A 17,244-nucleotide genomic window follows, 5' to 3' on the forward strand; every position below is an offset into this window, starting at 1 on the left:
CTGAAGAGCTGCTAGTGGATTTGAACCAGATGCCTTTGGGTTGGCAGTGCAACTCCTTAGCACTAGGCCACCAGAAGTGCAATAAAATGAGATATACCTGCAATGCGAGGTCTTCTTCCTTCACACCCCAACACCTACCTCCTTCCCAGTCCCCACAGACAGTAGGCACACTCCCTTCTCTTCTGACCACAGGAGAAGCTTCTCACTGAGGTTTCTGATCTGAAGGTGCTCAGAGCAACCTTCGGGCCCCACCCTCAGCCAGCCAGCCCCTAGCTCCTGCACTTTGTTCAGGAGACAGAGAAAAGAGCACTGGAACAGGAGTGCGCCACTGGCTTGCTGCGTGACACCGACTTGGTGTGGGGCCTTCTCTGATCCTGTTTCCCTAACTGCAGAGGAAGAGTGAGAATTCCTAGTCCTTATCCTGGGGTGGTCCTGGCCTCTGACTCTGCCTGTAGAGATCTGTGTGTGAGAGAGAGAGATTGTTGGGGGCTTTAAAGGACTTTTGGAAAGGCTCTGGATGCTGCCCCATCTGAAAGGTCACAAGGAGGTGGTCCTGTGGTCTTTGGAGAGCATTCTGGCCACTATAAGGCTGCCTGCTGTGATGAGACAAGCTGGGGTCAGGGGTCAGCCAGACTTGCTTTAGGAGGGTCATTTTTCCTTCTGGAACATCAGGGTCATATCCCCTCCTGGGACTGTGGTGGATCGTGCACTGGGCCAAGGCTCCTGCCTGCCCTGCACCTGCCCGGATCTGGGCAGGCGAGGGCCACCTGCCCTCACCCACTCACCCCCCACCCCACCCCCGCCCCCTGCTTGTCCCGAGCCTACCCGGATCTGGGTAGATGCCTCTGGATCTGGGCAGGTGAGGCCCCTGCCCGCCCCACTCTGCCCGGGTCTGGGTAGATAAGGCCCCGGGATCTGGAAGGCTGAGGCCCCCTCCTGTCCCTCATCTGCTTGGATCTGGGCAGGTGAGGTGCACACAGGGCTTACCTTCTTGCAGAAGCGGTGCAGGTGAAGCAGTGTCTCCAGGTCTGTGCGCTGTCGCTCTGCCGCCATGTAGAAGTGGGTCAGCTTAGCCTGGAAGGTCCGCTGGGTGGAGGCAAAGGCCACCATCTCCGGGGCCCCTGCTCCACCCAGCTCACCGGCTCCTCCAGCTGCAGCCTCCAGCTGGGCCGCCTGCTTGGACAGCTCTAGGCCACGGCGGTACTGCGCCTGCACCGGAGAGAGGGCCAGGGCCTATGATCAGCTCCCACCTGGGCGGCCTCTCCCAGTGGCCAGGCACCTCCCAACCTCCCAGGAGACAGACTTCCTGAGCACACTGTCCTCATCTATACAGGGGTCCCTAAGAGGAGCCCACCCACTGGGGCTTTAGGGGAAAGCCCACTTCTGATTATCAATCTTTGAAAACCCTGACAGACGAGGCCACAACTGGATAACAGCTGGGTGGCTGGTCCCCTCACCGTCCTGGGAGTTCTCTGAGGGGTGCTGAATCACTCTGTGCCCAGGGCCCAACATTTCCCCTCCCTGCTCACAAGGGCTGATTCAGGAGGTCTCAACAACAAGCTCACTGCCATGGCATCACCACCGACTCATAGCTGACCTTTCAGAGGTAAATCACATGCTCATCTTTCTCCCTCGAAGCAGCTAGTGGATTCAAACCACTTGCCCTCGGGTTGACAGTGTGACTCCTTAACCGCTGGGCCACCAGAGCTTCCTTAGGAAGTCGGTGGTTTTACTGCCATCAAGTTGGAACTGACTCGTCGCTGCCCCTCCAGTGGGTTTTTGAGACTGTAAATCACGTGGGAGAAGATGACCTATCTTTCTCCCACTTAGCTTTTAGAGGTCTGTTATAAATCGTTGTGCAGTTGGTTGGATTCATGGTGACCCCCAAGGGTATGAAGTAGAACTGTGATCTGTGGTCTTAAGGAAACAGATCAATAGGACTTTGTTCTGAGGAGCCTCTGGGTGGGCGTGAACTGACAACCTTTTACCTAGTTGAGTGCTTACCCATTTCTGCTCCCCACTCCTCCCTGGGCCTCTAAGTCTAAGGCAGGCCCATGGAAATCGTATTTTAAGAAACCCTCTAGAGTATTCTGAGGCAGGCAGTCTTCAGACTCATTTGGGAAGGCCTCCTGGAGGACAGAACATCTAAACTGAACCCTTTGTGGTGGGAGTGGCTTTCTCACAGTCTCTGGAAGTCTTGTACTTTCTCACCTTTACCTGACCTCTCATTCCCCTTGCTTATCTACTAAGGTCCCCTCTGTGCGCTCAGCCCTGGGGCTCAGTTGTTTGGAACACACCGCTGCCTGAAGGAAGAATTCCTCAAACTCAGTGTGGGCTTTTTCCACTGTCTCCAAGCTTCCATCCCTCGGGGTCAGTGCTTGCAGACACCGGCTTCCTTCTTGCTCCATCCAGTCGCTGACCTGAGGCAGGGAAAGGAGGCCTGGGTGTGGCAGGCTGCTGGGAACACACCCCTTCCCCCAGCTCTCCTGTTTCCTTAGAGGACATTCAGGAGCTTGGCCTGTGACCATTGGCCTGGACTGAAACTTCTCCAAATTTGGGCAGGAGATAAAACCTCATGGGAAGAGGACCCCTGAATGGAATCCCAGAGGGCATCTCTGGGCTGGCCCAGGGCACACTCGCCTGTATGATGTCACTGGATGACATATTTCAGCTTATTCTAACCTTTCGGTGCTGCCCAGCCATAAAAGGGGCTGACTCAAGGGTGGTGAGCTGCCCATCTCTGGAGGCATGCAAGCAGCTGTGGAGGGAAAGCTACATTCTTGGAGTAAAGTTCATGGGCCAGCCTTACACCAGCTGTGGGAACTGGCAAATCACTCCTCATCCTGGGCCTAATTTACTCAGTGGCCAAATGAGGCTCGCCATGGAGAGTCAACGAGCAGCCAATGACCCAAAATGGTGCTTGATCCCAGGAGCCGAAGTCCCCTTCCTATTCTGGGGTCGCTTACATTACTACCCTATTAGATAACTTTTCTTTACAAAACTTAACATAGTTAGTGTCATGACCATTTTACAGATGAGAAAACTGAGGCACTGAAGAGTTAAATAAATTTCTCTAGAATCACACCACTGTGTAAGTGGTAGAATCAGGTTTGGAATTGGGCCATCAGGCTCCCGAGTCCTCACCACCCCATGCCTGTGACCACTGTACCCCTATTCCCAAACCTGAAGGAAGGAGGTGGGTCTATGCACGAGCAGATGGACCAAGTAGTGTCAAGTGTGGGATTCACGGTCAGACGCCCAAGTATGCCACTTAAGCAGGTGATGTCCTGTCTCCCAACTTTGGTTTCTTCAATATGTATGGTGGGAAAGTTGTCACACATAACCACGTCAACAATAGATGAGGTCAGAAAGCAACAACACAAAGGGTCCAGCCTAAGTAAGGCCTGGTATTCAGTTAGTGCTGCTCTTGGGTTTGTGTCTTTACCCAGCAAGCACTTAGTGAGAGCCACATCATGTGGCGTCTCCACCAATCCGTCTGGTTGTCCTTAGCTACGTCTGGGTCCCCAACAGCATCTGGCTTAGTGATCCGTCTCCTCTGTCCCTTATATGCTGTATAAAGGCAGGCCTGAAAAAAATCTTGGCAGTATGAAACTATTCTTAGAGGCAAAGTGCTGAATAAATGTGTGTGTGTGTGTGTGTGTGTGTGTGAGCATTTGATGGAGCTTCCCGATTAGAACAAGCTTGGAAGCAGGAGTGACATCCACTTCCGAAATGGCTTGCCTCCAGAAACTCAATGAACACTGCTCAGGTCTTTCGTTCATAGGGTCGCTATGAGTCATCTATGACTCTACAGCACTTAACAACAACAACAACAACAACATCATTTGACATATCCCAAAGATGGCTGTCTGCCCCTTGAAGGATCCCAGGGCAAACTTCCTGGCTGGGATAGTCTCTGTGGGGGGCAGCCACACCCCGCCACACACCTGATGGATAGCGGCCTCCAGCCGGCCCAGGCGCACTCGGAGCTCCAGTTTCCCCAGGAGGTGGTTGGAGGCGGTGACCAAGACATGCAGCTGCTCCTCCACGAGGCCATACAGGGCAGCGGCTTCAGCCAGGTGGCCCCTGGGAGGCAGACAGAGGTGGTAAGAGAGGACCCAGGACCCCACTCTGGCTCAGCATAAGCTATTGACCCACAAGTCCCACCAACTCTCTGGGTCGCTCCACCCTGGGTATTTCATTTACCAACTTGCTGTGTGATCTCAGAGAGGGCTCTATCCCTCTCTGGACCTCAGCCTCCCATGGGACTGGGAGGACTAGAGGACACACAGGAAATGAGGTAACCCCCTCCCTTCCCTACCAAACCCCAACTCGCAGCCTTTGGATCCATTCTGACTCAGCCCAACCCTCGATGGTGTCTCCAGGGCTGGAAATCTTTATAGACCTAGACTACTTATCTTTCTCCTGAGGAATTGCTGGTGGATTTGAACTGATGGCCTTTTGATTAGCACTATACCACCAGAGCCCCTCTCTCCTTCCTCTCTTTGCTGTTAGGCACCTTTGAGTTGATGCCAGTTCTAGCAACTCTGTGTTCAACAGGTCAAAGCCAAGCCCAATCCCTCTGTGACACAGCCTGGGGCTGAGGGCTTACTAAAGCTTCACAGTCGTCCCAGGGTGCAGCCAGGGTGATGGCAGCCCTCCCACCGTGCACAAGATACTCAGCCCAGCTCCCACCAGATGGACAGTGTGTGCATGCATGGCGTTTATCGGTGCTTCTTGTCCCTATCATGATGATGGTTTTCCTGGAGGTAGCCTCGCCAGATAGCCGGAGCTCTGTATCTGATCAGGATCACTTCTCCAGGGGAGGGGGGAGATCCTGGGGTGCCTGAACAGGATGGAAAACTCCAGGCTGCCTGGCAGAGGGAGGCAAGGAGGGGGACGAAATGGCAGGAGCTGCAGGGGACCTTCTGCAGAAAGACACTCTGGGAGGCTAGTGTGTGGCCACAGCGACCCCTGGTGGAACTTCTGGGAGGCCAGGGATCTGGGGGGTCCAGGGTGGACAGGAAGGGTCTGGGATAAGCCTGTGAAGCCGAGAATGCCGGAAAAGACAAAGCCTGCTCCATAAGGCAGAGTGAGGGCCAGGGAGATGACTTCACACCCAACACATGGACCCCTGCTTTCAACCTTCAATCTGAGTGGCTGTAACATCGCTCAGGATGGAGTGTTCAAAATTCCGGAGTCATGTTGCCTGGGTCCAAGTGGTGGCTCAGTCTCATTCCAGCTTTGTGATCTTGAGCAAGTCATTTAGCTTCTCACTGAGCCTCAAGTCTTCCCACTATAATATGAGGATAATGCTAAGATCTATCTTATGAATGGGAATCAAACAATACTTGTTAAAGCCTTGAGGGAAGGCACTGGGCATTAAACAAACAAGCAAATAAATAGGTGCTGGTGAACTGGCACTGACTCATGGCACCCCCAAATACTGCAGAGCAGAACCGTGTTCCACAGGGCTTTCAAGGCTGTTATTGCCAGACCTTTCTTCCAACGTGCCTCTGGATGGATCTAAACCCTCAACCTTTAAGTTAGTGGTAGAGCACTTAACGGCTTGCTCTACCCAGGAGTATTAGCATTGCACAAACTAAGTGACACTTGCTATTGGGTGATTGCCGTCGAGTTAAGGTCAATTCATAGCGACTCTATGAAGAAAAGACCTAATGCCTTTGCATAGCTATCATTGTTTCTCCAAGTTCATAGAGTTTCCAGAAGCATGTGATTTAGGAAGTGGATGCCACTCCTACTTCCAAACCTGTTTTGCAACTGGGAGCTCCACCAGACACTGTCCACAAATGGGAAACCATTCTGGTATTTGATATCCCCACGGCACAAGGTTCAGCATCATAGCAAACCCAGGTTACCTCATACATTGACAAAGAGTCATGTGCAAAGTAGAAGAATGTTTCTCCAGATATAACAGCACTAATCTCATTTAGCAGTGGGTAAGTGTTGTTGAGTAAAATATGACTCAGAGTAAGCTTTGCACAAAAGACCTGAACTCTGTTCTATGATTAATATAATTTCTGTTCTATGATTTACATAATTTCTGTACATTTATAAGAGTTTATAAAAGTGCTGTTAAATCAACCAATTGTTCTTAAAAGCTTATGCAAAGGGAGCTCTGGTGGCCTAGTGGCAAGAAGCTGCACTGCAATCCCAGAGGTGCACAGTTCAAATCCACCAGATGCACTGCTGGAGAAGGAGGGGCAATCTCCCCCTGTACCAGTCAGATCCAATTTGATGGTATACACACACACAAAAATGGTAAAAGAAAGTAAATGTTTTTTAAAAAAAGCTTATGCAAGCTTTCATTTAGTTCTTAAATATAAGTAAGAAGATTTGTTCTAATAGAAACTAAATAGCTGTAATAGCTTGCCAGTTTAATAACTGATTTTTCCCCACCCAAATCTCCCTAAATTAAAAGAAGTCCAGGAATTTAGATTATTTTCTCTGTGTTTCAGGGACCCCAGCACACTGTGGGGCTCTCCCAGCCTGGCTGAGGAAGCGGAGGGCAGCGTAGGGGTTAAGTGCTCAGACGGTCTAGTTCAGATCCCAGTTTGACCATTTCCTAGCTGCTGTTTATGTCACTGGACCTCTGTTACCCATCAGTCGTCGATTCCAGCCAGCTTCATGGGGCTCTTGAGAAATAAGTGAGCCAGGAAGGGCCCTGCCGACTATCTGAGTCAGGGAAAGTATATGGAATGACCAGAAACAGCCAGGAGCTGTCTTTGAGGTCAATTCCCAGTTAAAGATGGCGAGGACTGAAGGAGAGGAGCAGAGAGGTGAAAACAAAGTGGTCAAGACCCAGGGGGGTCCTTTGACTAGACCTGTGCCCTAGGACGTCCCCTGTGAGCACCCATGTCCCGGGCACCCTCAGGATTCTCTCTCTATGTATATCTTTGGGGGTTGGTCAAAGCTCTGAGCACCTTGCAGCACAGGACAAGAGTCGGGTCAGGGAGGAGAGGCACAGGTAGGCACAGGTGTTCATACCTGACGTCGGGGTTGAAGTTCAGCCTGCCAGCCTCCCACTGAAGCCTGGCCAGGATGGCTCCACCTTCCCGCTGGAGGCCCAGCAGGCCTGGATCCCTCAGCACAGTCTCCATCAGCTCCTTGGACTTGTTCAGGTATCTGACAGCCTCCTACCAGAGAGAAGACGCAGTCTAAGGTCCAAACCCAGGCCCCTTCAACAACACTCCAGGCCTCCTCATACACAGATCAAGCCTGACTTCCCTGGCATGGCATTCAAAGTCCTCCAGAAAGTCTGTCTTTCCTAGCTCTACAACATCTCAAGTCCTGCCATCCTCTTATCACCATGGCAACATATGTGGGCCTTGGTCCTTCATGTCCTCCTCACCTCTTCACTGAGCTCCTTGTTGCTCTCTGGCTCCCCCTACAGTCTACTTGCCACATCACTGTTGGCTGGGCCTCAAAACACAAATCTCTGATGGTGTCACACCCCTGCTCACAACCTCCAGTGACTCTGGTTTAGAATCAAATCCCACACAACTCTTCCTTGAGACTACCACTAACAATTTTTAAATTCTTCTTTTCTTCTTTCCTTGCCAATTTCAGTCTTCTCCACACTGGTCTTGCTATTGATTCCTGAACACACCAAACACAAACTCACCTCAAGGCCTTTACAAAATGAGGTTTGGCCTCAATATGGTGGCAGCTTCCTTTCTGCCCTGCAGACCTGCCCTGAAATTCTACAGGCTGCTTAAATCCAATCCCTTCCCCCACTGTTCTCAGTCTTACTTTCATAGTTACATTTTCTGGTTCATTTGTTTGATTGTCTAACAACTGTCTCTGCTGTCGTTCCGTGAGCTGTCTGAAGACAGAAATGAAGCCCGATGACTCAGGTTGGGTTTCCTGTTTGGAATCTAGTAAGTACCAGTCAAATGAATGAGTGTAGAACAGGAATGGTGGTGTCCACCCTGGAAGCCCCCTTTCATGAGCTCTTGAGCTCTCTGCGTGTGACTTTACCCACTTTCTGCTCCAGGCTTACCTGCAACCCCCCAGGAGGGTCATCTTTCTCGAACTCCTTGATGGATGATCTCAGCAGGGAGGAGGCCTGGCGGAGGTCAGCAAGGAAAGGGTCCAGCTTCTACAGGACAGAGGGCGGGGGTGGGGGTCAGCGTGGAGGAGCGGGAGGATGCGTTTCCCTACCAAGGAGGACTCAGTACACATGTTAGGCAGTGCTTCTCACACTTCAGCCGCTCCCTTCAGTATCTGGTTCAGGCCCTAATAATCCATGCTTCTAAGTTGCTGCTGTAGAACCAGCAGTGTTGGGATTGGGACAAAAGGGGAAGAAGACACTACTTCTAGGTGGGTGCAAACATTTTGAGGGGGAGAGGATAAGAAGGGTGAAGGGGGCAGAATTATGGGGCATCCCTCGCTAGGTCTCTCCAGCCCAGCTCCACCACCTCCTGGCTGTGAGGCCTCAGGTGGCTGTGAGGCCTCAGGGAGGGAACCTAGCCTCTCTGTGCCTCCTCTCTATGCTCCACAGAATGAGGATCATTGTAGTTCCTGTGCCGGAGTCACGTGAGAATGAAATGGCTTCGTTTGTGAAGCTCTTCAGACCGTGCCCAGCACACAGTGTTGGCCGCTGTGTCATGATCAGCTTTGTGCTCTGGGTTTGCGAGTAAGATATCATTTGAAGGAAAGGTTTTACAACCAAATTATCATTCCTAAGCTGCTGAATTAATGTGATGCCTCTGCAGAGGCAACCTGAAGGTTTGGAGGGACAGTTAGGAAAAAGATTTTTCACTATACACATACTTGTGTTCCGATTGCTTTGGGAAAGAATACTTATACAAAGTGGAAACAATTTAAGAAAAACGAAGATAAACACCTCCCTAGACAAAAAGCAAATCAACACACCACCATGTATCAGGCCAATGGTTCTCAAGGGGGGCACTTGGCGGTGCCAGATATTGGTTTTGGTTGCTGCCACTAGAGGGCGCTGCCATCATATACAGGGAGAGGTCAGGGAGGCTGCAAAACAGGCTGCAGTGACCTCCTCTCCCACCAGAGTCCCCAGAACGTGAATAATGTTGAGACTGGGCACCTCTGATAAAGGGACAGCCCTGGACAGGCAGATGCGTGCTGGGCTCAGCCTCATTTACGTCTGTCATCTTCCATGAGCTACTTCTCAAGTCACCTCTGTGTGCTCCTCCTGTATTAAATTGAGCATGAAATATCCCACTCGGGGTTGCAAGGAGGAAGGATAGAACTCATGTGGGTAAGCAGCCTTGGCAACTCCCTTGTTTCCTCCCTCAGACAGAGGGACCACATCTGCCTCCTCCATCAGACCCCTGAGCTCCACAGAGTCAATGCCTGGAAATTTAACTTCCTATTAACACTGACACACTTCAGTATGCACCAGATACTCTGCTAAATTATTTATCCAAATTAACTCAATGCATCTTCCGTGAAGAGGCACTCTTATCAGCCTCCTTTTACAGATTAGGAAACCAGGGCTCAACGGAGGTGAGTAAACTTACCAATGGTCACACAGCTGACCTGGGATCGGAGCCTGGGCAACCTGGCCCCAGAATCTGAGATCTTTATCATTCCACTCTGTATCCTCTTGATAAATGTTTGTTGAGTAACTATCTTTTTAGCTTGATTGTTATGGGGCAGGATAGTGAAGGGAGAAAAAGAGGGGTGAGAGTCCAGAGTTAGAGGTTGTAATGGTAGACACCTGGAAAAATTGCACCCACTCGCTGTGGCAGTAAGGGAAGGAGCCTTCCAGAGTTGTGGGTAACTGGCTTGGGTCCACATGGTGGCCGAGGGCCTTCATTGAGGTCAGCACCTCCACCTGCAGAAAGGGAGAATCAGGACTCAGTACTTGAGACAGTCCTGCCCTGATCCCTGCTCTAGCACCATTCAATTCCCATAGCTGAGGCCAGTCTCCGGATTTAAAAGTTGGTTTCTGGAAAGCCTAGCTTTTCTCTGGGAGCCCTGACAAATAAAAATTCAGAGCCAGACGCTGGTTAAGGAATGTCAAATAAATAGCGTTTAGACTGTTGCTGTCTTCGCCTGTGCCCAAGGCAGGCATCATTAATCAATCACAGCACATGTTCCCTCTGAGCTGAGCTCTTTCTCAGCACAGCTCTCCAGGTAATCACACAAGTTGATTGAAGTTGGCCCTAGTGATGAATCCTCTTTGCAATCTTTGCCCTGTTCTCTGGTGATGTACCAATGTGCTGTCTCTTTCTTGGGGCTGATAGGAGAGGTTACTAACTTCTTCTAGCGCCCCTCAAGACATGGACTGGGTGACTGCATCCCGTATTTATGTTTAGGGTTGGGTCAACTTTGTGTATGATTGTTTAACCACCTTCAATCCCTCCTTCTCAAGTGTGATTCCTAGACTAGCAGCCGCCCTGCCACATACAGCCTGTTGTTAATAATTGTCATAAAGCTGGTTCCAATTTGTAGTAACGCTATGTAAAGGAGAACAAATCCCTGTCCAACCCATCTACCCTCACAGGGCCCGCTGTATGTAAGCCATTGCGGCAGCCGCTGTGTCAATTTATCACATCAAGGGTCTTCCTCTCTTTTTCGGATTTTCTATTTCGCAAGCAAGATGTTCTTTCCAAGGGCTGACCCCTCTTGATGACATGCCAAAGAATGTCTGATAAAGTCCCACCATCCTTGCTTCTAAAGAGCAATCTAGCTCCATGTCTCCCAAGACAGATTTGTTCATGATATATAATCAGAACTCCTCACTGACACCACAATTCCAAGGCACCAATTCTTCGGTCTTCCTTATTCATTGTCCAACTTTCACAGGCATACGAAGCAACTGAAAACACCACGGCTTAGGTCAGACACACCTTAGTCTTTAAGGCTATGCTCTTGCTCTTTAGCACTTTAAGGAGATCTCTGGCAGCAGGTTTGTCTAGTGCAACCTGTCGTCTGATAGCTTGCCTGCTGCTCCCATGGGTGGGAATACAGAATCCCAGACCACAAGGTAAACTTGCACTTTAATGAGCTCCCCAAAGTCACTGGTAGACATGCTGGAGTTTCTGAAGCAGGCACCTCGTTTGCCGAGTGCCTATTTATGAACCAGGAAGAAGGTCTTTTAAATCACCTCCTGAGGCAGAGCAGAGGGCCGGTGTCTGTGTTCATTAGGGTGGTATATGGCACTAATTAAAGGGAACTGCAGGGTTCTTGCCTACAAAGTCCTGACAGAACTGAGCATCGATATTAATTAGGGAGAGAAATACAGGCAGAGCAGGGCAGTAGTGGGGAAAAGGCGCTGGGCTGTGAGTCTGGGGAACCCTGCTCTTGCCGTGTACCTCAATGTCCCCATCTCAAAAGAAAGAAGGGCAGAGTACCAGATGAAGCTTCCAAGAGGACTTAGGACCGACCATGTGCAACTCTCAGTTATATAGAAGCAGACAGTACCCACATTTATTGACCCGAACTAGTTGATTTGAAGACCTCTTTTAGCTCATAAATGCCGCAATTCTCTATCCCCATTACTGGAGCACAGTTCAAGCCCAGCCCCCGCCTCCACTACGTTGCCCTCCAGCCTGCACCTCACCTGGATGCCAGGTAGCGTCTCCAGCTGGAGAGCAGCTGCCTTCTCCCCCAGGAAGAGCAGAGCCTGGATGGAGGCTGGGACCAAGACCTGCCAGGGACAGCCATTTTTGTGAGTCATTCTGACCAAGCTCTCAATGAACTTCCCAGCCCCTGGTTTCTTCCTCCTTCCTCCTCTAGGAAATAGGTAACTGGGCCACTGAGAAAGGTGGGTAGGGCTCTCCATGGCTGGGCCCTTTGTGTGAGACCTTTATGGGTAAGTCTTTAGAAAGGAAGCGAGCTATGGGTCTGAGCCATGTTGCAAGTTTCCTGGACGGTCCTCCTGTGAGCCTTGAATCTCCAGCTACAAAGTATATGCTAACCTTCCATTTACAGTGTTGCTTCATGAGAATATCTTGGCCTCTCCATTCTCAGTCCCCAAGGTTCACATGACTTAAGTCTAAGCCAATGAGTGTGTTACATTCCCCGGGCCACACAGATTCATTGAGGAACAGAAATCACAGCAAATAAAACACCAGGAACTTTCACTAGCTTCTCTGAGCATATCACAGTCTTTCCTGCTGAATTTAAGTAAGAGATCATGGGAAGCTGGAGGCTCCCACCCTGGGGAGGGGGTGTCACCCTCCCACTAAGTGGGTGTCTGGGTGGGAATAGCATCCTCCTACGAGATGGTCCAGAAACGGATAGAGAAGCCAGGTTCTGGTGACGGGAGCCCCTGGATCAAGCCAGATTTGAAACTAACTTAACTCCTGTTCAGTTACATGTGCCAACAAACCACTGTCTTTAAGCCTGTTTTTCCTCAACTTCCTGCTCGTTGAAACCAAAAGTCCCAGCTAGGTATTGTCCAGGTCCCTGGGGTTCCTGGTCCCAGGTCCAAACCCTCTGCCTGTAAGAATGTCAGGAGACTTCTGGTGGGACCTACACCTTGCTTGGTTGGGACCCTCCCCCTCCTACTCACCTGGGTGGCCTGGAGGGCACTGATGAGAGTTGGGTGTGGAGGCTGTTTCCTGGCATCAATCATGACCACCAGCCCCTTGGTTTTCGTATCAGACCTGTGAGTGGCAAAGAGATGTGCATTCTTAGTGGGCGGACTGCAGACTGTCTGGAGGAGGGCTTAGTGAGGGGCTCCAGCTGCCAAAAAATCTTGGATCTACTGGTAAACTCTTCATCCTGCAAGATCAGTCTCTAACAATCTCTCACCTCCAGGAAGCCCTCCGTGATTCTTCTCCAGGCAGAGTCTACAGCCCCCTCCTTGGGCTCCCATAGTACTTTATACAGTGTCCTTTACAGCCCTGGTAAACACAGCCATGGCCACTTGTCTCTGTTGTGGTGGGACATCTAGCACCACTTAGCTTTTTTGCTTGAGCAGAGCATCTCTTTTGTCAAAGAAACCACCTTCCTCCATACAGTCTCCAGGAGTGTCTGATGGGATTAATCGAGACCAAACCAATTTCTACGGAAATGATTGTGACTCACAACAACAGCACGTGTTTCAGAGCAGAATTGTGCTCTCCAAGGTTTCCTTTTGGAAGTAGATGGCCAAGCCTGTCTTCTGAGGCGACTCGGGGTGGCCTTGAACCACCAACTTTGCAGTTAGTGGCCGAGCACTTAAACATTTATGCCACCTGGGGCCATTCCTCATTTATGTAACAGGCATTCAAATGCTTGCTAACTGTCCTAGAGAGGACCCATACTCCTCTGTCAACTCGTGACACTGTGGTGGCTTTTGTGTTGCTGTGACATTGACAGTAGCTATATGTCACTGATATTTCAAATAGCAGCAGGGTCACCAGCCCATAGTGGACTGATTTCAACAGAGCATCCAGACTAAGACTAGAAAGAAGGACATGGCGGTCTACTTTGGAAAAGAATTGCCCATGAAACCTGAAGAAGAGCAGCAGAGGGAACACTGGGTCATGCAGTGTGGGAGGATGACCCTTCAGCCTGCAAGGTGCTCAAACCATGACAGGGGAAGAGCTGCCACCTCAAAGCTGAGCTGACCTTGGCTTCAGGACCTTTACTTCAGGTGTTGATACGACCCAACTCAAATGAGAGAAACAGCTGGAAACATCGAGTGGATACAGCAGGAAAACTGGAAATCAAAAGTGAAACGGGCTGCAACTACAATCCCAGAGGCGCACGGTTCCAATCCACCAGATGCTCTGTCGGGGAAGGAGGGACAATCTCCTCCTGTACCAGTCAGATCTGATTTGACGGTACACTCACACAAAAATAAGAAAATGAAAAAAAAGTGAAATGGAATGCATAAAGATCTACACCCTAACCATCTGAGATGGACTGAGTTTTGGCCGTTTTGAATCAGATAATCGTGTGGTCTACTATGCCAGGTGAGAAACTGAAGAGGAATGACAGCACATTAGTAGTCAAAAAGAGCATCTCAAGATCTAGCTTCAAGTACAAAACTGTTCGTGAAAGGAATATTACCTCTGCGCCTACAAGGAAGACCGGTTAATAGAATATTATTCAAATTTATGCAACAATCATTGATGCCAAAGGAGACATTCAAGATTTTTACCAACTTCTGCACTCTGAAACTGATCAAACATCCAAGCAAGAGACTCATTGGTAAGTTTGCTGTCGTTGTTTTGTTGTCGTTGTTAGGTGCAATCGAGTTGCCTGCTGGTGATTAAATGGGAAACAAGGAATTGGCAGTTGAAAAATAATGCCTAGGTAGAGAAATGACCTCAGAGACTGTATAAGGGAATTTTGCAAGATCAATGCAAATATTTTTTGCAGCAACAATAACTAAACAAGTGTGTCTCACTGGATGGAACACACAGGAACGAAACAATACATTTGTGGACAGAGATTTGTGGACAGAGATGGTGGAGAGAAACGCACCAGCATGTGTCTTAACAAGGCCAGGGGCTGACCGCAGAACAGACCATCAATTACTCCTATGCAAGTTTAAGTTAAAGCTCAAGAAAATGAAAACAACTCCACGAGAGCCAAAGCACGACCTTCAATATATCCTATCTGCATTTTGAGGACATATGAAGAATTGATCTGACCCATTGAACACTCATGACTGAAGACCAAATGGCTCGTGAGATGACATCAAGGACAGAATGCATGAAGAAAGTGACAGGTGGTTTCAAAGACCATAAAGCAAGGAAAAGAAACAAAATTAATGTCAGAAGAGACTCTGAAACTTGCTCTAGACTAAAAAACAACTTCCTACATTCATTCTTCCTGTAGTTAAAGGGAATGGAAGAAATGGTGCAGAAAAGCTGAACAAAGGAGCAGTGTGAGAGGCCAAAGCACAATAAAGAAATGCGCAAAGACCTGCAGGTAGAAACTAGGAGCAAAAACCACACTTGGCATGATGAAAAAAATTGAAGCCTTGGATTGCAAAACAGAAGAATTACATGACTAAATGACAAATGATGCCAGAAGCCTCAAGAGAAGATGGAAAGAATCTGCAATCACAGTACCAAAAAGAATGGGTCAAGATTTAGCTATTTTAAATGATAGCATCTGATCAAGAACCAATGAGCCTGGGGGAAGATGTCCAAGTGGCACTGAAATAATTAGTGAGAAATAATGCTGCAGGAATTGAATTTATATCAAATGAGATGTTTCAAGAAGCTGATCCAAGAACTTTGTAAGACCTGAACAACTGTCTGGAAGAGATGCCCAGGTGCTACCATTCCAAAGAAAGGTGATGCAACAGAATGCAGAATTTATAGAGCAGTATCATTAATGTCACAAGGTTTGCTGGAGATAAAACAGTTGTGGCCGTACTTTAGAAAGGAATTGTCAGTAATTTAAGCTACAGTCAGAAGTCAGAAGAAAAGGGGGAATGAAGAATATCATTGCTGGTGTGAGATAGAACTTAGCTGAACGAAGAGAGACTACCAGAAAAATGTTTACTTGCTTGGTGTTTTGTGGTTTGTTTGTTTTCTAATTATGTAAAAACATTTGACCATGTAAGTCATAAAGTATGGATAACATTGAGAAGAATGAAGAATTTCCGAACACTAATTGTGCCCATGTGGAACCTGTACATAGATCAGGAGGCAGTTGTTTGAACAGATGAAGGGGACACTGCATGGTTTTTAAAATCAGGAAAGATACGTGCCAAGGATGTTCCTATCCTTTATCATACTCCTTCAGTCTGGATTCTGAATGAAATCATCTGAGAAGCTGGACTACATATGAAGAAGAACACAGCATCAGGACCAGAGGAAGACTTGTTGGCAACTTGGAATATGCAGATGACACAACTTTGGTTGCTGAAAGTGAAAGGGATTTGAAGCACTTACTGATGAAGATCAAAGATGACAGCCTTCAGTATTGATTGCACCTCAACATAAAATAAACAAACAAATGAATCTCACCATTGGGCCAATAGGCAGCATCGTGGTAAATGCAGTAAATATTGAAGTTGTCAAAGATTTCATTTTACTTTGATCCACAGTCCAAGTCAATGGAAGCAGCAGGCAAGAATTCAAACCACTTATTGCACTGAGTACATTTGCTGCAGAAGACATCTTTTAAATATTAAAAACGGAAGAGATTTTTTTCACCCCCGAACTAAAGCGCACCGGATCCAAGCCATGGTATTTTCAATCACCTCATAGGAAATGTGAAAGCTGAGTGATAAATGAAGAAGAAGGGAGAAGAACAAAAGCCTTTCATTATGATGCTAGCAGGGAAGATGAAACGCATGGCCAGAAGAGCAAACAATTCTGTCTTGAAGAAGCACAGCAGAATGCCCCTTAGAAGGAAGGATGGTGACCTTGGCCTCATGAACTTTGGAGGCGTGTTCAGGAGGCACCAAACATTGGAGAAGGACCTTATGCTTGGTCAAGTGGAGGGTCATTGGGAAAGAGGGACAGGATGGATTAACTAACCTCAACAAGATGGACTAACCCATTTCTACAACAATGAACTCAAGCACAGAAACAAATTTGACCAGACCACTGACAAATTGGTCTCTATTTGTTGGAGAATCACTCATCCACAACATTCCACCAGTTTGCCACACACACTCCTAAATGTGGCTCATCCTTGGTTGATTTCTTGGCACTGTTTGTCTTCTCCACCTTCATCTGTATAGAAATCTCCAAGGGCAGAGACTGAGTCTGTTCCCTTTCCTGGATGTATCCTTGGCACCTGGATCCCTAGCTTAGGTCTGATTCTTCTGGATGGAAAGATATGGGATGGTTCCATTGGTGTTCTGTCCAGGGCTCTGGCCAACAGGGCTAAAGTCGGGACGGAGTGGCCAGAGGGATCCCCTTACCTGGGAATGGTGAACAGATAGGAGAGCCATTTGGTCACCTCTGAGACTGAGCACCAAGGGGCTTCCCAGGACCCCTCATCTGCTGACACCAGAAGCAGGGGTCGCCCTGCCTTGTCCCGGCCACCTGGAGACGAAAGGACAAACATGCAGTGAGAGCCTGGACAGAGTCATCTACATGAGCCTGCCCTGTGGTCCCCAGGCCTTTGTTCATAACGGCCTGTTTGCTTACAATGCCTTTTCTCTCCTCCTCCTGGAAACTCTGAACTCATAGTCATCCTTTAAGATCCAAGCCCCACTTCCTCAGAGAAGTCTTTCCTGAACCCCTCAGCTCCATGCAGTAATAGTCACCTTCCTCTGGACCTGGCACCCTGGGAGGCAAAGCTGTTGCAATGCTTTTTCACACAGATAGGGGT

The 17,244-nt window shown here is 48.8% G+C and overlaps 1 protein-coding gene across 1 annotated transcript in view; it reads right to left on the reverse strand.

Annotated features, from left to right (window-relative positions):
* Positions 1 to 17,244, reverse strand: part of KIAA1755 (KIAA1755 ortholog) — a 43,251-nt gene that overhangs the window by 8,182 nt on the left and 17,825 nt on the right. Inside the window, exons 6-14 of the mRNA XM_006881710.1 lie at positions 16,832 to 16,955; positions 12,524 to 12,617; positions 11,570 to 11,656; positions 9,722 to 9,838; positions 8,024 to 8,122; positions 7,009 to 7,157; positions 3,948 to 4,086; positions 2,298 to 2,420; positions 988 to 1,209 (exon numbers count right to left, since the gene is read on the reverse strand). Of these exons, the coding sequence (XP_006881772.1) occupies positions 988 to 1,209; positions 2,298 to 2,420; positions 3,948 to 4,086; positions 7,009 to 7,157; positions 8,024 to 8,122; positions 9,722 to 9,838; positions 11,570 to 11,656; positions 12,524 to 12,617; positions 16,832 to 16,955 (1,154 nt within the window). The remainder of the gene's footprint in view (positions 1 to 987; positions 1,210 to 2,297; positions 2,421 to 3,947; positions 4,087 to 7,008; positions 7,158 to 8,023; positions 8,123 to 9,721; positions 9,839 to 11,569; positions 11,657 to 12,523; positions 12,618 to 16,831; positions 16,956 to 17,244) is intronic.

Source organism: Elephantulus edwardii, unplaced genomic scaffold (genome assembly GCF_000299155.1).
Source record: "Elephantulus edwardii isolate Elephantulus edwardi_28Jun2011 unplaced genomic scaffold, EleEdw1.0 scaffold00015, whole genome shotgun sequence".
Taxonomy (NCBI): domain Eukaryota; kingdom Metazoa; phylum Chordata; class Mammalia; order Macroscelidea; family Macroscelididae; genus Elephantulus; species Elephantulus edwardii.